This window comes from Paroedura picta, chromosome 5, assembly GCF_049243985.1.
Source record: "Paroedura picta isolate Pp20150507F chromosome 5, Ppicta_v3.0, whole genome shotgun sequence".
Lineage (NCBI taxonomy): Eukaryota > Metazoa > Chordata > Lepidosauria > Squamata > Gekkonidae > Paroedura > Paroedura picta.
Window position 1 is genome coordinate 76,957,579 of NC_135373.1, and position 23,900 is coordinate 76,981,478.

Below are 23,900 nucleotides of genomic sequence, written 5' to 3' on the forward strand. Positions count from 1 at the left end.
CAAAGTGTTTAGGCACATCTAGAGATGGCCATAGCCAAAGGATAGTGTCTGGGTGGCAGGTTAACATGGATAGAGAGGTTGTCGAGAGGCATTTAGCTGCACTGGATGAGTTCAAATTCCCTGTTCCGGATGAAATGCACCCGAGAGTGCTCAAAGAACTTTCCAGAGAACTTGCACAGCCCTTGTCCATCATCTTCGGGACCTCTTTAAGGACTGGAGATGTCCCGGAGGACTGGAAGAGAGCAAACGTTATTCCGATCTTCAAAAAAGGGAGGAAGGATGACCCGGGAAACTACAGACCAGTGAGTCTGACCTCTGTTGTGGGGAAGATAATGGAGCAGATATTAAAGGGAGCGATCTGCAAACATCTGGAGGACAATTTGGTGATCCAAGGAAGTCAGCATGGATTTGTCTCCAACAGGTCCTGCCAGACCAACCTGGTTTCCTTTTTTGACCAAGTAACAGGTTTGCTGGATCGGTTGATGTCGTTTACTTGGATTTTAGTAAAGCTTTTGACAAGGTTCCCCATGATGTTCTGATGGATAAGTTGAAGGACTGCAATCTGGATTTTCAGATAGTTAAGTGGATAGGGAATTGGTTAGAGAACCGCACTCAAAGAGTTGTTGTCAATGATGTTTCATCAGACTGGAGAGAGGTGAGTAGCAGGGTACCTCAGGGCTCGGTGCTCGGCCCGGTACTTTTTAACATATTTATTAATGATCTAGATGAGGGGGTGGAGGGACTACTCATCAAGTTTCCAGATGACACCAAATTGGGATGACTGGCAAATACTCCGGAAGATAGAGTCAGAGTTCAACGAGATCTGAACACAATGGAAAAATGAGCAAATGAGAACAAGATGCAATTTAATAAAGATAAATGTAAAGTTCTGCATCTGGGTCAGAAAAATGAAAAGCATGCCTACTGGATGGGTGATACACTTCTAGGTAACACTGTGTGAACGAGACCTTGGGGTACTTGTAGACTATAAACTAAACATGAGCAGGCAGTGTGATGCAGCAGTAAAAAAGGCAAATGCCATTTTGGGCTGTATCAACAGGGGCATCACATCAAAATCACAAGATGTCATAGTCCCATTGTATACGGTACTGGTCAGACCACACCTGGAGTACTGTGTGCAGTTCTGGAGGCCTCACTTCAAGGAGGACGTAGATAAAATTGAAAGGGTACAGAGGAGAGCGACGAAGATGATCTGGGGCCAAGGGACCAAGCCCTATGAAGATAGGTTGAGGGACTTGGGAATGTTTAGCCTGGATAAAAGGAGGTTTAGAGGGGACATGATAGCCCTCTTTAAGTATTTGAAAGGTTGTCACTTGGAGGAGGGCAGGATGCTGTTTCTGTTGGCTGCAGAGGAGAGGACACGCAGTAATGGGTTTAAACTTCAAGTACAACGATATAGGCTAGATATCAGGAAAAAAATTTTCACAGTCAGAGTAGTTCAGCAGTGGAATAGGCTGCCTAAGGAGATGGTGAGCTCCCCCTCACTGGCAGTCTTCAAACAAAGGTTGGATACACACTTTTCTTGGATGCTTTAGGATGCTTAGGGCTGATCCTGCGTTGAGCAGGGGATTGGACTAGATGGCCTGTATGGCCCCTTCCAACTCTATGATTCTATGATTCTATGATTCTATAACCTTGCCAGGAGGTTGTGCCCAACCCAGTAAAAGACTGTTTACGCACTGGGAACTTCACTGCCCCAGCTCCTCTACAGGAGCACAGATCGGGGGTGGATGAGGCACACCAGGCCAAATGCTCCACTGTGTGAGTGCAGGAAGAGGTAGGGCAACCTGCCAGGGCTAAAACTCCAGCCTGCAGACCGGCATGAAACCTCCAGGGCATAAATGGTCAAACTCAAAGCCCCACTAGTTCTGCTGTTGTGCTGAACTGCTTTCCCCTTTTTTGTAAGAGATCAATTGTGCTATGTTGGACTATATTCTTGCTTCAGTGAAGCTGAGAAGTTTATTTTGGCCTTGGCCTGCCATTTCCAGTATGACTCAGAAAATCTCTATAAATAAAAGGATTGATGGGATTCTTTTGATATTCCCAATGCCATGCAATCCATCTAATGCACAAAAAGACATCAAAAAAGAATTACAGCTTGAAGTGCAATACAAGTGGCACAGTGATATTAGGGGGAGAAAAATGTTTCAGAATATGGTAATTGTATATGGGCCTTTGGCCTGGTGTGCCTCATCCACCCCCGATCTGTGCTCCTGTAGAGGAGCTGGGGCAGTGAAGTTCCCAGTGCATTTTAGGAATCAGTGAACTAAAATGGACAGGAATGGGTGAATTTAATTCAGATGACCATCAGGTATACTACTGTGGACAAGAATCTCGCAGAAGAAATGGAGTAGCCTTCATAATCAATAAGAGAGTAGGAAAAGCAGTCTTGGGATACAATCCCCAAAATGACAGAATGATCTCAGTTCGAATCCAAGGCAAACCATTCAACATCACAGTGATCCAGGTCTACGCCCCAACCACTGCTGCTGAAGAGGATGAAGTTGATCAGTTCTATGAAGCCCTACAACACCTTCTAGAAGCAACGCCCAAAAATGATGTGCTTATCATCATGGGGGATTGGAATGCTAAAGTAGGAAGCCAAAAGATAACCGGGATAACAGGCAAGTTTGGCCTTGGAGTACAAAATGAAGCAGGGCACAGGCTGGTAGAATTTTGTCAAGAGAATACAATGGTCATAGCAAACACTCTTTTCCAGCAACCCAAGAGACGACTCTACACATGGACATCACCAGACGGTCAACACAGAAATCAGATTGACTATGTGCTCTGCAGCCAAAGATGGAAAAGTTCTATCCAGTCAATAAAAACAAGACCAGGAGCTGATTGTGGTTCAGATCATGAGCTTCTTGTTGCAAAATTTAAGCTTAAATTGAAGAAAGTAGGGCAAAGCACTAGGCCACTCAGGTATGAACTAAATCATATCCCCGACGAATACACAGTGGAGGTGACAAATAGATTTAAGGAATTAGATCTGATAGACAGAGTGCCTGAAGAACTATGGACGGAGGTTCGCGACATTGTACAAGAGGTAGCAACTAAAACCATCCCAAAGAAAAAGAAATGCAAGAAATCAAAATGGCTGTCTGAGGAAGCTTTACAAATAGCTAAGGAGAGAAGGGAAGTGAAAGGCAAGGGAGAAAGAGAAAGATACACCCAATTGAATGCAGAATTCCAGAGAAAAGCTAGAAGAGATAAGAATGCCTTCTTAAATGAACAGTGCAAGCAAATAGAAGAAAACAATAGAATGGGGAGGACCAGAGATCTTTTCAAGAAAATTGGAGATATGAAGAGAACGTTTCATGCAAAGATGGGTATGATAAGGGACCAAAATGGTAGGGACCTCACAGAAGCAGAAGAGATCAAACAAAGGTGGCAAAATTATACAGAAGAACTATACAAGAGCGAGCTTAACATCCCTGATGACCACAATGGGGTAGTTACTGATCTGGAGCCAGACATCCTGGAATGTGAAGTCAAATGGGCCTTAGGAAGTCTGAGCAACAATAAAGCTAGTGGTAGTGACAGCATTCCAGTTGAACTATTCAAAATCTTAAAGGACGATGCAGTAAAAGTGCTACACTCAATATGCCAGCAAATTTGGAAAACTCAACAATGGCCACAGGATTGGAAAAGGTCAGTTTACATTCCAATCCCAAAGAAGGGCAATGCCAAAGAATGTTCAAACTACCGCACCATTGCACTAATTTCTCATGCTAGCAAAGTTATGCTCAAAATCCTACAAGCTAGGCTCCAGCAATATGTGGACCGAGAACTTCCCGAAGTACAGGCAGGATTTCGAAGAGGCAGAGGAACTAGAGACCAAATTGCCAACATACGCTGGATCATGGAGAAAGCTAGGGAGTACCAGAAGAACGTCTACTTCTGCTTCATTGACTATGCTAAAGCCTTTGATTGTGTGGAGCACAACAAATTGTGGCAAGTTCTTAAAGAGATGGGAATACCAGAGCATCTTATTTGTCTCTTGAGAAATTTATATGCAGGTCAAGAAGCAACAGTGAGAACAGAACATGGAATCACTGACTGGTTCAAAATTGAGAAAGGAGTTCGGCAAGGCTGTATACTGTCGCCTTGCCTATTTAACTTGTATGCAGAGCACATCATGAGAAATGCGGGATTAGAGGAGTCACAAATTGGGATCAAGATTGCAGGGAGAAATATCAACAACCTCAGATATGCAGATGATACCACTCTAATGGCAGAAAGTGAAGAGGAACTAAAGAGCCTGTTGATGCGGGTGAAGGAGGAGAGTGCAAAAGTTGGCTTGAAACTCAACATCAAGAAAACAAAGATCATGGCATCCGGCCCTCTCAATTCCTGGCAAATAGAAGGGGAAGAAATGGAGATAGTGACAGATTTTATTTTCCTGGGTTCCAAGATCACTGCAGATGGGGACTGCAGCAAAGAAATTAAAAGACGCTTGCTCCTGGGGAGGAAAGCTATGGCAAATCTAGACAGCATCCTAAAAAGCAGAGATATCACCCTGCCAACAAAAGTGCGTTTAGTCAAGGCTATAGTCTTCCCAGTTGCAATGTATGGCTGCGAAAGTTGGACCATAAGGAAGGCCGAGCGTCAAAGAATTGAGGCTTTTGAACTCTGGTGCTGGAGAAGACTCTTGCGAGTCCCTTGGACTGCAAGGCGAACAAACCGGTCAGTCCTCGAGGAGATCAGCCCTGACTGCTCTTTAGAAGGCCAGATCCTGAAGATGAAACTCAAATATTTTGGCCACCTCATGAGAAGGAAGGACTCCCTGGAGAAGAGCCTAATGCTGGGAGAGATCGAGGGCAAAAGAAGAAGGGGACGACAGAGAATGAGGTGGATGGATGGAGTCACTGAAGCAGTAGGTGCAAACTTAAATGGACTCCGGGGAATGGTAGAGGACAGGAAGGCCTGGAGGATCATTGTCCATGGGGTCGCGATGGGTCGGACACGACTTCGCACATAACAACAACAACAATATGGGCTACCTTTAGTGGACAAAGCATATGACAGATTATTCTGCTATATAATAAAGTTTTATGATGAAATTAATCACTGAAATACTCATGGAGAATAGGATGTATGCTGCTAGCAGCTGTATGGAAGTTTTATCCTTGCATTTTATATAATAAACATAGCAGGAAAATATACTAATGCAAAGTGATTTGTACATTGAAGGTCTGGACTGTAGGTATTTATATACTCTGAAAGACAAAGCATGTTTTTATCAGGCTTTTCAGAGTCTTTTTTTCCTTCAAGTTTTCATGGACTAAAATAGCTCAATCCTGTTCAGAATTAGCTGTGCCTAATCTAGACCCAGAGTTATATTTGGGGACAACATCTGTCCCCAAATACCTCCTCTCCCACCTCTGAATCCCCAGATTTTGAAGAAAATCCCCTACTATTTTTTGTTATAATCAGGGGAAAACTACAAGCAGTATAGGGGAGGGGCAGCTACAAACAGATGGAGCTGAGCCTGTTCTCTTTTGCTTTTTCTCATAATATTTCTATCCTGGGTCCTTTGCTTCTTTCTTGCTAGTCCATGATGACAGCAATGGACAGAAAACAGGAGTGAAAGGTATATCCTTTGGCATGACAAATCTGCCTTCAGAGTAGGTGGGTCCATGAGAGAAGGAGGATAAAAATGAATGCCTAGTTTCAGCAGGTTTTCATTTTAAATGAAACAATAATTGATGTATTATCATTTCATTTAAAATAAATAGCATAATTAAGACCAGCTACAAATGCTGTTCTCTGCCAGTCTGATTCACACAGAATTCATTGCATTGAATTGTCCTGCAAGTCTGGGGCAATAACATTCCAAATATGTCAATTCTTTTTGTGATTCGTTGATTTCTGTTGCTGGGGTGTGTGTGTGTGTGTGTGTGTGTGTGTGTGGAATTCAACAATGATTGCTCAGCTTCATTCAAAACATTTCTCTGATAATGACATGACTTAGATACCTGAAGGAATGCTTTTGTTTAAATCAAATATTTCATTTTGTAGGAGGCCTTTAGCCTCAAATTCTTTGGGATCAAGGACAGCTGTGATCATTTCAGAGGATTCTGTGTAATCATAGGATCAGATGAACCAGGGAGTCAAGGGACTACCTCTGAAATATATTGGATTTTTAAAAGAGCTTCCATATAATTAAAACCTTGAACATGATAGCCTGAAAAATCTTTTCCTGATCCCCTCTTGTATTATTCAGTTCAGGGCTTTAAACCAACCAGTACATGCACACTGTAGATTTATTGACTCAAATAATGTTTCTGTTTAGGAAAGATACAAGAGTTAGCTATCATTGTAGCCTGTTGTTAATTCTATTGGAATCTATATCCTTGTATGGTTATTCCCTCTCCCACCCAGAATATGAGCCCATATTTTACTTTACACTGTTTACTGAACATATCCTATACAAAACCTCAACAATATGTTTAAACTGTATCTTCTTTCAAATTAGGCACTTATATGCCTATCCACAACTATCACTGAAGGCAATGGTCATTGCATTTGAGTATCTAAAGGCAAAAAATGATCCCCTGACAGTTATTAGCAGACAGAAAAGGCTGTATTTGCCAGGCTGCTTCCCCAGAAGGCTGCATTATTTCTTGCAATCTTGATTGCCACTTGACAGAATTTGTGAAAGAAACAGAAAATCCCTTGAGTATCTGTTATTTATAGATAAGGTCTCCAGGAAAGAAATTTTTGTATAGATTTATATTGAAAAGCTTCACAGCTGTCACAATTCAGAATAAATGTGGCATTATTTCTTCTTGAACTTTTTAGATCTTTATCTTTAGGCTTGATTTTAATAGGGGATGGGGATTACATACGTGTAGCCAGAATAAGCATATTTTCTTATCATTTACCTCCATGTCTGCTTCCTTGTTGCCTCCTTGTACTCTGCAAAGCACCACACATCATATATATTAAAACAATTACTGGCTAGTTTGACTTCTGTGCTTCAGTCATCTGTCACCCCCAAGCAACTGACTAGGCACTACAGCTTCATGAAAATCTTTCATCCAAATCAACATCCATAAAAGTTGGCCTATAGAATGCTTTCAATTTTGAAGCTGAAAAAGTTTCTCACAACTTTCTTAAGTGACCATTCTCAAAAAGGAATGAGAAGTCTTCTGGAGAAAGCTTCAAGAATCCTTTGACTACCAGCTCTCTCTTTTTTAAAAAGAATACATATTAGAACAGCAGCTCTCAATCAGCTTCGGTGGCAGTGGCGGCGTGTGCGTACACGCATGCACGAGCAGGTACACAACAATTGAGGTGGCCAGTGCCTTGGCTCCACCGCCTCTGCCCACCTCTGACAGCTGCTGCCTCCACCCGCTGCCACCACCACCTGCTGCCACCCGCTGCCACAGGCTGCCGTCGCAGCAGCCAGCAATGAGGCGACTCCATGGAAGAGGGCAAGCGACCCTAAATGGGGTTGCGACCCCAACGTTGAGAACCACTGGATTAGAAGGAGGGGAGAAGCAAACCATCCAGAAACTCATTATAGTAAGCAGATTATATCTAAATGTTGGCCACCATATACCACTGCAACACAAACTCCATCGCACAACAACCACTGTTACCAGTAGAGGAAGGCACAATAACAACACCATGATGCTTTTGTACCAATGTCTTATGAATGTGCTGTAGGAACATTTAATATACAACAGTATTCACAAAGGAAAAGAACCCAAGTATGCATGAATCCCATAATTCACAAGACTGATGGATAGTCACAAATGTAAGGTAAGAGAAATATTTATTTAAATTTTGCACAAGAACGAGCTTATACTGAACAAATTCAATCAAGAAATAAGTGCAGTCAAACGAGGAAATATAGATGACTTTTCCCACCAGAAAACATTAAGTAGTCATGCCTGTGCATTTTTTTACAATAACTTGAATCAGTTTCTCAGAGCTGTACATATGTTGCTGCAATATTCTGCATTTCTTGCATTATCTTCCTTTCTTTTCAGATTTCTGCCAAAGTTGAATAATCAAATAAAATACAGGTTAGGTCTAAAAAAAACCTCTCTGTGGTCATGGATGAGGTGCATTCTCAAAGATCCAGGAACTGTCTGTTTGCTTTAGGATTTTGACATCTTTATGCACAACATGCCAATTTTCTCAAGTCCGCTGACTGCTATCTTACATAATGGTGTCAAATACAAAATGAACCAGAAGCTGAACCTCCCATCCAAATACAGAGTTTATACATTTGGATTTGTTCCCACCCAGTCTTACATATTTCACTCAGACTGAGGAAACTGACAGCTCATCCACTTTATAGCCTTTTTTGGAATTTAATTGGAGGGAAAAACTGATCTTGCTTCAGTTCTGGTTTCATACAATTTTTGGTCTATGAGTCTTTTTTGCAAAGTTAAAATTCTTAAACCAGAAACTGTCTGTGATGTGTGGTCATTAGCTTCACAGTTCCTGCAGGCACTGTGGATCCACTGAACAACAAACATGCCCATTCTGGAAAAAAGAAGGAAAAAAATTACATTATTCCATGCAGTTTCAAAATAGGCATAAGCATTTCTACATGTCTGCATGGAGAAATATTGAAGAACAGGAGAAATGAATGCACAGGTACTTGCTATTAGTTCTATATTGAATTCTATCCAACGTTCCAGTTAAAATTAATATAGCAATTTCACTTCGTTGCCTAATGAATAGCTACATTAAAAAAGAGAGCATTTGGTCTAAAAAGGATAGGTTGAAAGGACAAACTTAATTTCAGTAGGCTTCAGTTAGCATCAGGAAAGGAACATGAACTTACATTCAATTTCCTATAATAAAAGTAGGGAAGTGACTTTCACAAGATTCCACAATCCGGTTGAACGAAGAGACAGAGAGCCAGAAAGTTGGGTGCAACTATGTAAATGTTAACATTTTGCATTGACTGAAATCCACATTATGGTGTCGCCTAAAATCACCGATAACACATCTTGCTGGCTGCAACTGGCCGCAGATTTGGTGCAAGCCGCCGAAAAAGCCGCATTAGCGAAACATGAAAGAAAGCAGAGCTACCAGGCGACCAGGGCACAACCAGAAGCAGCGACGGGGTCGCCGCGTGCATAATCGGTTACTCTGGGTTTTGCCGCTGTTGCGTCCTGTGCGTAAGCAGTTTGCTTCGCGTCTTCGCCCTCCGCATTTTCCATGTGACCCAAAATCGCCATTTTGGCGGCCGTGCATAATAGGCCTTTGATACAGCATGTTTGTCTTGCATGTGGACCTCTGCCACTCACACACCATAACATCCATTCTGGACATGTCCTCTGCAGGTCAGTCAGTGTGGCACACATCTGTTCTCCATCTGTTCTGTGGATCTCATCTCCATATGCTTCTATAGTCTCTGCCCTTGTACCCAGGGGGTTCTGCCTCCAACTTACTGCACACGAGCTCATCCTGGCTACTTCAGCCACCAGTGCTTCCTGTAACATAGTTCTGATCATGAGTTGCTGTCTAGCAAACAGATTCTGCTGCATGGCCTCAGCCCGCAACCTGCAACCCGCATGCTAGCTGGTCCCTCAACATATCCTCTAAGTTGGGGAAATTGTAATACTATGAGAGCCGCTGCAACTGCCAAAAATGTCACAAAGCTTTGCCCCTACTTCTGACTGCGCATATACAGTGTGTGCTGCCTTGCAATATCCAATGGCTGTGGTGCAAAATGGTTAATCAGTCAGCCAAAATCAGTGCAATAGGGCCTGTACCAACTCTACATCTTGGCCCCGCACAATCAGGAATACCTCTTTTATCTTCTCTGGCTCAGTAATTCCACTCACATCTATGTAGAACTCAAAATGCATTGCATAGTTCTCCCACTTTCCAGGACTGGCCGGGTTGAGCTCCTCTATGTGACCCTGCATCACCATTGCCTCCTGTCACTACTCCTGTCCATTCTCAATCGCCTGTATGTTGATATGACTAGACCAGCACACACCACCAGTCTAGAATCCCATCCTTTTTACCAGTACTGTGTTTCAAGAATGGAGGCCGCTTCAACATTCTTCCAACAACACAACCTTTATTAACAGCAATCAAACAGGAACAACAGGCATCTAACATCTGTCTCTGTCTCTGTGTATATCTATAGCTTCTTTTCATGCCAGATTCATCTTGTACAAAGGGAACCATTGTCCCCACTCTCTGCTTCTTCTAGTCCTAAAGAGCCACAACCCATAACACATGGTATCCATAAAACTGTTCTCCAAAACCAGATTTCAAATGAGTCAGCTTTCTTTGTTGTCCAGCTTTTACATCCATACATAGCAATTGGGAATACTTTGGCATGAATTATCTTGATCTTGGTCACCAGCCTCACATCCTTACACTTAAGATGTTTCATGGCTTTCCTTCCCAGTCTCACTTGCTCTGATTTATTGGGTGCCTTCTCCCTTTTGGTTGATGATGCAGCCAAGGAATAGAAGATCTTGAGCAATTTTGATTTCTTCATTGTTCTCTTTAAAGTTGTGTAATTCCCCAGTAGTCATGATTTTTGTCTTCTTAAACATGTTTGTTGACAATAAGAATAATCGACATTGGGCTCCTCAATGGCTGTTGAGATGTGCTGACATTGGAATCTTATAAATTTGTTGAGCATTTAATTTAATAAATTCGTTTAAAAAAATAACTTGTTCCATGAGCTGATATTTTAAAAAACCAGGGGAGCAATCCTAGAGTTTGCATTGCCGCTTGCTATTTAAAATGGTTTTACAGTTAAGGCAGCTTTAGCTTTTCTGAATCCTTGAAGGATTTTGTGTAAATCTATTTTTCTGTAGCATGATAAGACAGGCTTATCCTGCAGCTTTGACCATTCATGTAATGCACTCTAGGAAGGCAATGGGATGGAGCTACACAAATGAGACATTTGGATCTCTCATCAGGCTGTGCTCGATATATGACCGGTCTAGTTTGAATTAACATTTGAAATGGCCTTAAAATACAAAAATAAACTACTTGCAGTATTTATTATTGGCCACTATTGTAATGTTAGGAACAAATGCAAACATAAAATCCGACTTAAAGGAATGAAGTACTACACTGTAATTATCAAGAGTGAATTTACACTCGCAGTCTAGTGTCACTCTTCACACAAACTGCCCAGCCACCTCATGATCTGGGCATATATCAGAGTGACGCACAGAGACACTTCAATAGTTGCCAGTAACCTCTGCAGTCATGGCATCACTCTGCCCGCCCTTCCCAGTCTGATTTCTTGGGTGCAGTCTCCCTTTTGATTAATGATGGGCCCAAGAAATATAAAATCTTTAATAATTTCACTTTTTTCATTGTTAACCTTAAAGTTGTGTAATTCCCCAGTAGTCATTACTTTTGTCTTCTTGATGTTCATCTACAATCCTGATTTAACCTTCATCAGGTGTCATTTCAAGTCTTCACTATTTTCTGTCAGTAATGTGGAGTTATCTGCATATCTCAAATAGTTAATGTTCCTTCCCCCCATTTATATTCCATCTTCATCTAAATCTAACCCATTCTTCTTTATGATATGTGCTGCATATAGATTGAACAAAAAGAGAGATGAAAAACATTCTTGTCTGACAACTTTGCCAATTGGAAACCTTTCTGTTTCTCCATATTCTGGTCGAACTATCGCCTCTTGTCCAGATTACAAGTAGTGCACCAAAACAACCAGATGTTGTAGAAAACCCTTTTCTTTTAAAATGAGCAGTAGCTTTTCATGATTTATGCAGTTAAAAAGCTTTGCTGTAAAGCTAAAATTATTTAGCGAAAGTTATAGCATCTTCTTGTACTAAAGTATTTTTATTGCAGTTCTATGCATACTAACTTGGGAGTAAACCTCACTGAATGCTACAGGAGATTTCCAAATAAACATGCAAAGACCACATAAAGCTCTTGAAATCGTTAGGAGGAGTAAACTGCATGTCTGAGTCTGCTGCTTTTAATCATAAATAGCAGCTGTATGTGCATGTGTGTTTATAGGCAGGGATTACTACTTTTGACTTCAGTAGGAATAATACTAAATGTAATTTACTACATCTATTTATAAATTGGAACCGTTTCTTCCAATGCCCTTTCCTCTCTCTCTCTCTCTCTCTCTCTCTCTCTCTCTCTCTCGGCTGTAGAAATCATGCGTGTTTTTAGCCATCTATCATTCTTCCAGAGAACTGTTTCTTCTTGACCCTGAGGAATACTAAAGACCCAAATTATCATGTGGATTCTATTTCTTTCTCTTTAAAGCAGGCAAGATACGTCTGAATTTCCATTCCTGCCACTCCTGAACATAAAAGCATTTGATCATCACAAAGCTCTAATATTATTTTTAGTAGTTTGCCTCTTTAGAGAGAAAATACCCTTCTGGGGGTGGGGAGGTAAGGTTACAGTTTACATTTTGGAAGATCATTTGATATTTTTGCATATCTTCAAAATGGCACAATTCTGATAACTGCAAGATCAGCCATCAGAACTGAGCCAATATATTTATATAAAAAGAATGTTTGTTAATTTTTTCAAGGTCAGATAGCTCATGGCCTATAATATTCTGTCCTGCTGATGCATCTAAGCCATTATCCTGGTTCTTGACTGCTCCTCTTGCTAAGGAGAGAAGACTGACATTAATGTTAAAGTTAAAAGTTTTACATAGCAAGTGTAGGAAAAGATATCCCAATTATTAGACTAAATGCATGAATCTTTATAAACCATAACACCAGCCATAAGGGGGCTCCTGTGGCTTGATCTTTATTTTCCTCTACCTTGCACTGGCAAAGGGTACATTCTGTGCCATGCTTAATCCAAGATGATCCAGTGAAGCGAACCACATTAGTTTCATCCAGACAAGTCTTGGTGATATCATTCCTAATAGTATCTGCTTGACAAGGGTCTGTGACACAATGGGGGCAACATTCGTTCTCAGGGAGTACACTGAATTCACATTCCATCTCTGGACAAGGCAAGGGCCAACAGTCGACTTCACCCTGCTATTAAAAAAACACACCAAAGAGCATTAATATTAATATTATGTTATCAGTTGTGAATTGTTATCACTTTAGCTATTTAACTATTATGATACTTGTAGGACAATCATAGCTTTTTCTTGGAAATGAATAGGTTGCTACCCTGGACCTATGATTTTTAGTGGCCTATATGTTAAGGATACTCTGATTTCATGCTCCGACTGATGTGAACATTTGCCCATTACCAACAGTAAAGGTAAAGGTAAAGGTATCCCCTGTGCAAGCACCGAGTCATGTCTGACCCTTGGGGTGACGCCCTCCAGCGTTTTCATGGCAGACTCAATACGGGGTGGTTTGCCAGTGCCTTCCCCAGTCATGACCGTTTACCCCCCAGCAAGCTGGGTACTCATTTTACCGACCTCGGAAGGATGGAAGGCTGAGTCAACCTTGAGCCGGCTGCTGGGATCGAACTCCCAACCTCATGAGCAAAGCTTTCAGGCGGCTGCCTTACCACTCTGCGCCACAAGAGGCTCATAACCAACAGACAAGTTACATGCTACTGTGACTTACATTACCTACAGATTACATTACCAACAGACATACAAATAAAAACTGCAACACCAATGTTGAGGTCACAACATAAAATTATAAATAGAAATTTCATTGTCAAGATTTGTGCAGTGTGCTAAAGACTGTAATTTTAAGGGTGCTGTCCTGGGAGAAAGCCCCACTGAACAACTTACTCCCCAATTAGGCTTGCTTAAGATGGCTCCCAAAGACAAACAAATGAATTATAATGGACTAATATGGGACTTATTATATAGGACTAATACACTGAACAGCATGCAGATCCATAGATTTCCATAGGTTTATTTAAATATGCCAGCTTTCTCTGAACTACAGATTACATTGTACATTTTCTCCTTCTAACATAATCATGAATGACTATTTTTGAATGGATTCTTGCAGTGCTTTCAGTTATTTCAAATGTATTCTTTCGGCCATAGAGAGTAAAAAAACCACAATTTCTCTACTTTCACAAACTTCATCTATTGCTTCAATCAAATATCGTTCATGAACAATCCATTTTTTAAACTTTTGTTAAATACAAAGGTATGAAGTTTGTGGTCTGTGATCATTTGAGGAACAATGAAAAATACCTTAAAGAATAAGAATACTCGTGGCAATAACTGTAAATTATCAGAATGGTTGCAAAATTGCATACTGTGATGACAAGACTTACCAAACATCGACACTGTTGGCAATTTTGAACCCAAGTGTCTCCACTATTGTACAAAATCTCCCCATTTTGATGCAGACATTGACTACTGAGTCTTGGATCACATTCAGGACAGCAGAACAGATCAACTGTGGGATTCTCACAGTCGCATACCATCCGCCGACACATTACATAGCCACTCTGCCATTCCAATACACAACAGCAGCATATGATAATAAAAACAAAATTAAGTTGCATACTTTTTTTTGGAGAAAAATGGGAAATATTTTATTTAATATTTTGAAAATTAATATATCTAACTGAAAATAAACCATTTTTTTCATATAATGTGACAGACAATATAACTGATTTCAACAAAAGATAAAAACATATTTGAAATAAGAATGTTAACAAAGATATTCAAAGATTGTTATTGGGCTGTAGGGATCCTAAACTTCAATCACATCTTTAAGATTTTTGACTAAATAATCTCATAAAGCCTGTATGAGTCCTAACTGAAACTGTAGTTTAAAAACTATCAGTAGTAAGTGTTTGTATTTGAGCATTATGGAACCCTTTTAAAAACAATCCTTTAATATTAAATAAATCTAGTCCTGATTCACTATAAATGTGAGTAGTTCAGCAGTTTGGAATTTGCTTTAGGATGCTTAGGGCCGATCCTGCGTTGAGCAGGGGGTTGGACTAGATCGCCTGTATGGCCCCTTCCAACTCTATGATTCTATGATTTTATGAGAAAGTTCAGAGAAAATCTAGTAGGAGTATCTTCTGTAGAATCTCATTGAAATAAACACAGAATATTCAGCAATGCTAGCATATAATTAAATAGAATTAGTACAAGACAGTTTCCCTATGAATTAAAACTTCAATTCTATGAGTAAATGGGGATGCTACAGTTTCACAGAAATTTCTTTTAAGGAGAAAAAATACAGTTCTGTGCACTCTCAACATTGTTTCCTCTGTTGGTGTGAATGGAGAAGGCATTATAAATACGGATGGGCATGAACCACTTCTTTGCATTTTGGTTCATGGCTAAACCATGAACCGAACCACAAACCCATATAGCCAGGGAGGGTGGCTCATCAACTGACTCAGTTTGAGCCATTTAAAGTTTAAAAACTGCAGGGAACAGAAAACAGGTCACTTAAACCAAATAGCTGAATAGAGGGAAGCTCCCCACAGTTCAGTTGTTTGGTTTAAATGGCTGGGAGCCCTTTAAACCAGTGGTCCCCAATTTTTTTATCGCTGGGGACTGGTCCATGCTTGATAATTTTACTGAGGCCGGGGAGGGGGTAGTCTTTTGCCAAGGGACATCGCCGCCGCCTGAGCCCCTGCTCCACTTGCTTTCCTGCTGGCGCCCCTGACTTCCCACCGCCTGCTGAGGGCGCTGCCAGTAGCAGCTGTGCAGTGCCATGCTGAGGGGGAGCCCTAGCCATGGCAGCTGCTGGAGAGCACCAAAGGTGAGCCAGGGGCAGAGTGGCAGGGCAGCCCCTGAGGCAGCAGCCAGGGAGGAGGATGAGGAGGAGCCGCGGCCCAGTACTAAATGATCCACGGACCGGTACCGGACCACGGAATGGGGGTTGGGGACCACTGCTTTAAACCACTGTAAATAGCTGCTGGGAGAAGAAAGCAGGAGGTGAAATGGCTAGGAGCTTTTTGTGGAAGGCAGAAAGTGGTGTTTTAAATGGTTCCCAGCCCACAAACTGTATTAAAATTTGTGAAAAGTTTGTGGCAGTTCTTCAATTCATGAACATTGCTTCATGAACCAGCCAAAATTCATGATGAACTTTAGTTTGTCATCCAGTTCATGCCCATTCCTAATTATAAGCAAGCAATCTATATATGCCCACTAGGATATATGCAGTTTTATGGACTGTGAAACTAGTCTTTGATGGATCTGTTTTACTATACAAAATAACCAACTTATTCCTGTCTTTAATTTTTCTAATAGTATGAAGCAAATGCCAAATAATGAGGTGGATGAAACTATCCTCTAAGAAGTCTTCCTTCTGTCTAAAAAGACTTGTCCTCCAAAGGGAGAGCTACTTGATTTGGATGGTGGCTCCTCAGAGTGTAATAAGGCTTCACACTTCATCCAAAAGGAAAGATAAGTTCAACTATTTTAATAAACAAACTTTGTTTAATGGTGTGGTAGGATAGTGGTAGGTCTACCCCACTAGAAGACACAGTGTATTTTTGCTGCAAATGCTGCTACAGAAAAGCTCTATGTACAGATACAAGTTTTAAATTATCAATAAAACTATTTGTAAACAACAGCAGCATATAAACCTACAATAGTCTTTCAAATAGTCAATTATGGACTAGGAAAACTAAGCATACCCACTATGTGCAACAATAGTTAATTCATACTACCTTCAACTCATTCTCTTAAGCCACATTACTTTCCATTTTTTCACTCTTTCCCCAGCAATCCTTCCCTTTCCCCATAGCACCTACCACTTGATATCATTGCTCAGACTCACCTGGCAAGAGCAGACAGAGCACCGGTCATTTTCTAAAACCCAGATCTGCCCATTGTGTTTGATTTTGCCTTCATGTATGCAGTCTCCTGTGCAATTTTTCCCATGGGGACATCGGCAGTCATAACCACCATCCAAGTTAAAGCAAATTGTGTCATTGGCACAGCTATTTCTCCCAGTTGAACATTCATCAATGTCTGTAAGAAGAGGTTACGGGATGCTTTTATGACATTTAGTAATGACAATTGGCCTTGGCTACAGGCAACATAAATAATCTGCAGCTCTTAAATTCTTTGTGTTCCATGCTAATTTGCATCTAGCCTAATCAAACCACACAGAGATTAGTTCAAGTTCAACTGAAATAATCATCTACAACCTACTGAGTTGTATTATAGACAAAGGAAGTTATTATGATGTGAATTTCTGGGTACTATTTTAAAATCAGGAGTATCTGTGCAGTGGCAAGAGAGTCAAATTTGCAGTATAATTTATACCTAATTGTAAAAAAAAACATTTAATAAGAAAGGCAAAACCAGAAAATTGTGCTGGGTTTATATTGAAACAATTATCCTATTTTCAAAACTGACTAGGACACGGATAATAGAATTTTCTTACAAAATCATTCTGAATTCATGTATATTTTTGCTAGAAATGAAAAAAGTGTCTAACTATACTTGGTAACCAGTATGAGAAGCTTTGCTATGCTACTTAGGTTGGATTAAGGTAGTCATAAAGGGCTAAAATGCCTTAATATAACACTTTACCATAGCCAAGCCATGATGGCAATATTTAGCTGGAAGTTTCACTAACATGCCAACTAGGACTGCCAATAACCTTGAAAAAATATCCTATCTCTTTAATAAAGACTCTATGAAATGTCATTTACCAGGTGGTGGTATTTACTTCCATGTCATGAAAAGCTTTAGCATTTATTTATTTATGTATTTATTTGTTAAGTAATTGCCCACCACTCCCAGTCCAGCTGGCTTGGTTTACATCAGATTTAAAATACAATCCCACCAATCACCAACCCTAGGCCACACTTCTTCCCACCAGTTGAACTCAATGGGCCTCCACCAGCCCCATACCACAGGACAGGGGTGTTCAGAGGAGGGACCCAACAGATGTTCCTCATCCTGGCCTCAACCAAACACTTCATGGAAGAGCTTTGTTCTGCAGACCCTGCAGAACTGTGATAGTTCTGTCAAGGCCCTTAGCTCTTCTGGGAGCTAATTCCACCAGGTAGGGGACACAACTGAAAAGGCCCTGGCTCTAGTTGAGGCCAGGCATACTTTCCATGGGCCCGGATCACCATCCTATTCAAATTCACAGAGCAAAGAGCTCTGTGTGGGGCATAAAATGTTAGATGGTCTCTCAGACTGTGAATGGCCTTAAAGGTCAAAACCAAAACCTTAAACGATTTGCAATCCAACTGGCAACCAACGCAGCTACCATAGCAGCTACCACAGCACCTGTGAGAATCCTCGCATTTTTTACCAGCTGCAGTTTTTAGGTCAAGGATAAGGACAGGCCCACATAGAATGATTTACAGAAGTATAATCTGGAGGTGACCATCACGTGGACCATCACATGACTTGGTATTCCTTAACCAGGGTACTAGTAGCCTCACATGGTGAAAATGGGTTGGGTTAACTTCATGGCCTGAGCCTCTATACATAGGGAAGCATCAAAGTTTACCCCTAAATTCCTGGCTGTGGGCAAGATCTCCCATTACACTGCATCCAGGTATGGGAGCTACACTTCCTGATCTGGCCCTTTCCAACCCAGCCACAGGACCTCCATCTTGGAAGAGCTGAGTAGAACATTAGAGCTCTATTAAAGGGGCAGGACATCCCCCCTGCAACCTGCTGGCAATTCTAACTTTACTTCACAGTATTCTAATTCAATAATTTTTCACCATAGCTTGTTTTTTTTTTTAAAGAGGGAATTTGTGGATTGGGAGATAATGAAAGAAGAAATATATTTCCTATTCAATGCACAAATGCTGATTTTTTTGCTTCAACTCATTTTACCTTTTGATTGAACCCTTCTTTTCCAATCACTAGTCATCTCTAAACATTATCACTAATCACTAAACATTATAAAGTAGAAGTTGCGTGCAATCAGTTCAAATTGCACCATGACAGTGAGGGCCAATCAGTCTAAACTGCATACAGACAACTAATTCCCTTAATTATTGGCCTCCCTTTAGGGTGTTTTACCAATAGGGAGAAAGTACTCTTCCACTGAGGGCCAATCATTACTATTATCTGTCCTCTTCCTGCTGCTTGCTAAGAGGTGCTGGCCTCTCTGACAGGCCCTGCTGCTAATAAATTCCCACCCTCCACCTTCCCTAGGCAAGGGAGAGAAGCCAGATGCTTCCTTTGCCTCCAGTGTTGGTCTCAGATTTCAGCCCTCTTCTGGAAGGAAATACAGATGAGTTGCTAGGGAGGCAGAAAGAATCAGTATTTTTAAAACAGTATTTCAAAAACAGAAGGGGCAAACAAAATACAATGAATATCTTAACTCAGTCCAGTGAGTCAAGAGTGCATCCAGGCAGTCCAAGGGCATCAGCAGGAACAGTTCTGCAATCCAGGCTCCCCAGCTTCAAGTTAATATAGGCTGCCAGCAGACTCTGTCCTCACTCTGTGATGCTCACAGTCTTCTGCAGTCAACTTGCTAACATGGTGTGGTGCCTTTTAAATAGGAACTCTCTTCTAGCACATAGCTGGTATTGCTTAATTGGCTCAGATGAACCAGATGGAGTGACAAGGCAGGGAGCTGCAGCTGGAGGTTGGGCAGAGGAATGAGGAGCTCCTGCAACAACTTTGGAATGTAAGCCCTGGTTTGTCTGCAGCTCTATTCCCTCTTCCTAGTCAGAGTTCTCTGTCTGTTGAGAATCTGGCTGGACTAAGCTCTCATCCAGCTGAGGCTCAGGTGAAGCTCAGAGCTCCTGGCAAGGCTTTTCCTTCAAGAAGTCCTCCCTAACAGGACCTGGGCTCACAACACCTCCCCATGGCCCTGCACCTGGCCAGCAGAGCACTCTTTGCTTTCCCCCACTTTCCCTTTCCTCTGAGGAGCTGGGGGGATCCAGCAGCCTTCCCCACCCAGCCTGGCCTTTGGGAGATGTGGGAGAATAGGAAGGAGGCAGCACCCCTGCAGCCTTTCCTGCCTGGCCGGGCCTTTGGGATATGTTGGGGGTGGGAAGGAGGCAGTACCCTGCAACCTTCCCTGTCTGGCCTTGCCTTTGGGAAACATGGGGCGGTGGAAAGGAGGCAGCCCACCCTCTATGTTCTTCCCCAAGCAGCCTGGCCTTAGGGAGATGGGGAGTAAGATGGGAAGGAGGCAGGAAATGCCTCCAGTCTGGCTTTTGGGAGGTGTGGAGAAAGCAGCAGGAAGGAGGCAGATCCCCTGCAGCCTTCCCTGCTTGGCCCAATTTGGGAAATGTGGGAGGGGGTCAGGAAGGTGGCAGCCCCCTCTCTGTTGCCTTTCTGGCTTGGCCTTTGGAAGATATGGAGGGCAGGAAGGTGGCAGCCCACCCCTCCATAGCATGCCCAGCCTAGCCTTTGGAAGATGTGGGTTTTGATGGGAGTGGGGGTAAGAGATCCAGTGTCCCTCCAAAGCACCTATTTTCTCTAGGACTACTGATGCCTTCCTTCCAACTTCCCTCTCATCCCCCTACTCTCTCTCTCTCTCTCTCATCCTGTCTTTCTCTCTTTCACCTTCTTTAAGGTTGCTAAGTCCTCACCTGGAAGTTGGCAACACAGCTGGCTCCATATTGGGGAGTCAGCAATCAAACCCAGCACTTGAGATTAGAGTCTGCTACTCTTTAACCACTTCCCCACACTGGATCTCAAGATTGAGTGGGGAGGGGGGGTAGAACCCAGGAAGGTCACACTACATGCATATGTGCTAGCACTCATATTCCTGGGTACAATTGGCTTTGCTTCTAGTGAACTGGGACCACCATCCTCAACACCAGCATAATCCACCACGAAAAAACATGTACCATCCACAGATTCACCCGCCGTCTATGACCATAACTTCCAAATCAGCTTTTTTCTGCTATCACATCTGTGTAACTCATCCATACCAATCCTCCTTCCTCCAAATCTCAGGGTTGCTCCCACTGACCACTCCTCTCCTTGCACTTCAATCCAACTTGAGACAATCTCCCACAAAGGCACATATATATCTCATGCTGCTGAGGATCAAGCCTGGGAACTAACACTTCAGAGTTCCTGAGCTACATATTCCAGCTAAAGTATGTGTTGCTACATGCAAGAATAAGTAGGGCAGACAAATACTGTTTTGGGCAATGGCAAATTTTGTATGCTTAAGTTTCTAGAGAACTCACCCCACTCAGATCCTAGTGCATCTCCACATACTGGTTTTGGGATATACTGGCATAGAGGACAATGCTGCCATTCAAGGGAAATAATGACCAGATGGAGACACCAACCAGGCACTCCACAGCACAGGCCCAGCATGCACAAGCTGGACTCACCTCTGCTTGAGGTGGGAAACCCCTTGGCTGCCAATCTAGGGGTGCCTCATTCCCTACCTTGCAGCAGGGCTGGGAAGAAGAAGAAATCTCACCCAGAATCCAGCCAGTAAAAAAGTGGCAGGGAAGCACCACACAGCTGACCAACCATAACCCTTTAGCTCAACCAGAGACTTGCTTTCTGCAAGTCTTCCCCTGCTGTCTCATCAAGACACCAGTGAGACTCTTATGCAGGTCACACACCCACCAGCCCAGGCTGCCCCCAGGATGCAGAGACAGGCAGGAGCTCCATTCTGAATGAAGAGCCACCTGGCCACTGGTGGCCTCTCAATCTCATAGGAGACACTGTGAAGGGGGAAGGGAGCTCCTCAAGCCAAGGCAACAAAGAGCTGCCTCTATGCCATGCCTCAACTGGGTGTGAGGGCACCAAGGGGCCACCCGACCAATGCCAGTTGCAGCTATTGTCCCTCCCCCATCCAGCACACAACATGGCTGACCTCCCCTTGGCCCACAGGAAGGGGCAGGGCCACAGGGAAGTGTGAGAAGCACTACTAGGAGCCAAAAGGTTTCCTCCTCAGTTTTAAAATGACTCTGTGTGGGCTGTGTTAGAGTGCCAATATGGAAGGAACAAAAAGCTCCCCTGAGTGACTAGGATAGGTGGGTCACTATGTTGGTAGGGCCTGGAGCTCCAGGGATGTCAGTGGCCATTTGAACTTCTGGGAATCCCTGCCATAGGTGCTGGTCTCACTGCCTCAATACACACATGCATAGAAGCAGTACATCCCTGTGACCAGAATGTACCCCTCAAAGAAAGACTGAATGACTTGTTGTTTAGCAAATGTCTATAAATGATTTAAGAGCTTTGTTATTAGGAAGATATTGGGGTTGTATCTAAAATAATGTGTGTGCACATGAAAGTATATACCCAGAACAGCACTTTGTTGATCTTAAAGGTGCCATTGGACTCATAAGTTTATCGTTTTCATCTGGTTGCTGCTTTATCCAGAATTCTGTAAATCATTAATTTTAGTATTGTTTTACTATTGTGTAAGTTGTTACTACAGAATAGGGGTGACATCTGAATAAGAGGAAGTAAGAAATAATGGCTTTTGGCCCAGAGAAGAGCTTGTGGGCATCTAAGGCTGCAAGATTCTGAAGCGAAGCTGGTGAAACTTGATCACTCCTTATGCATGATAAAATAATATTTTTGTTATAAAAACAGCACAGGACACAATCCTTTCCTTTTGAGTAAAGCAAGTACTCAGCAAATTACACTAGACAATGTAAGTAAAAAAGGGAGTATCCTGAGACTGAAACTAAACATGTCAATCTGGAAATTTACATTTTTTATTTCAATGTGCAAGTAATGAATGACTGAAAATGTAAGGAAATAAACAAAACGGATACAAATGAAATACTCATCTGCATTATTTATCAGCATGCAATTTAATCATTATCTGCAAGATGTTATGTAACCGGTCATCTATCCCTACAAAAACGTATTTCTGTACTTTAATTTTGGACTTACAGCAAAACCACCATAAAGAGTGAATTATGCTGCTGACATTTTGTTTACAGCTGTAACTGGAGCTCCAAATACCATAAAATATCAAGAACGCAGGGACCAAACAAAGTGTCAATTATTGCTGAATATGGAGAAAAAAAAAAGGACAGAAGGTGGAGATGGGGAATCAGGGCTCCAAATTACCATCAATCCCAGACTTGGGTGATATGTCATTATTATCACTCCCATGTTCTGTTTTAAAAGACACGTTGTACAAATACATCATTGCTTCTGCTACCTCTCATAGTGCTGCACTTCCATAGCTCTGAATGTGATAACTGTGCAAGCCTAAAATAAATGTTGGACTGGAAAAAAAATTGCAGAATGTGGCAATATACTCAGAATATAACTAAGAACTGGATTTGTGTTCCTGTCGGACCTATCAGTAAACAAGAAGTTTGATTCCTAGCTCCTCTTATTTTTTATAGATTAACAGCCGTTTTTGATGCTTTTGCAAGGGCTGGTTCCTCATTAATAAAAGTGTGCTTACTTAATGCTGATTAACAAGTTGTACAAGAAGATAATTCTTCAGAGCTTGGATGTTTTATGTATATTTCCAACCTATTTGTTCCTAACATGCATATTAGATTAGGAAGGAAATTGCACACAATACTCATCCCCAACTCTTCTTTCCTTTTGGACTTATTTTATGACCCTTTCTGTGGATACTTAAATCCAGAAATTGGAGCCCTGAACCAGTCTTTCCACAAGCCTGAATAGCACCCCAGGTTTGCAGAAAAGTCTGTAATAAAACATTCACAAGGAGAATCAAGAAACAAATGACCTCAGATGCCACTGCTAGGCAGCCATAATACTATTGCCAAATTCCCAGCCTGTTTCTGCCTGTAATAGGCGAGCAAACAGGGAGGCCCATTTACAGGGCTGGTTTGGCTTATGATGGAGGACTCATCAGTTCTAGGCTTGGCAGGAACCACTAGGTGACTTACTTCCATCTGACTTACTTGACTTAATCAGGCCTGGCTGCTTCCTACTTGTATATTTTGAGTTGATTGCTTTCAATAAGAAAACTCAATTTGCTTTCAATAAGACAACTCCAGAGGGCTTGAAGTTTTTAAAAAGTGAAATACTGAAGGCACAATCACACACAATTCCCTTGAGAAGG

At 41.9% G+C, this 23,900-nt stretch overlaps 1 protein-coding gene across 4 annotated transcripts in view; it reads right to left on the reverse strand.

Annotated features, from left to right (window-relative positions):
• Positions 1 to 7,793: 7,793 nt before the first annotated feature.
• The window catches only part of NELL2 (neural EGFL like 2), a 158,695-nt gene continuing 142,588 nt past the window's right edge, over positions 7,794 to 23,900 (reverse strand). For all 4 annotated transcript variants that reach the window (XM_077338628.1, XM_077338626.1, XM_077338629.1 and 1 more), the window contains 4 exons: positions 16,713 to 16,906; positions 14,236 to 14,412; positions 12,792 to 13,016; positions 7,794 to 8,529 (listed from right to left, as the gene is read on the reverse strand). In XM_077338628.1, coding sequence (XP_077194743.1) covers positions 8,479 to 8,529; positions 12,792 to 13,016; positions 14,236 to 14,412; positions 16,713 to 16,906 — 647 coding nt within the window. In that variant the 3' untranslated portion in view covers positions 7,794 to 8,478. The remainder of the gene's footprint in view (positions 8,530 to 12,791; positions 13,017 to 14,235; positions 14,413 to 16,712; positions 16,907 to 23,900) is intronic.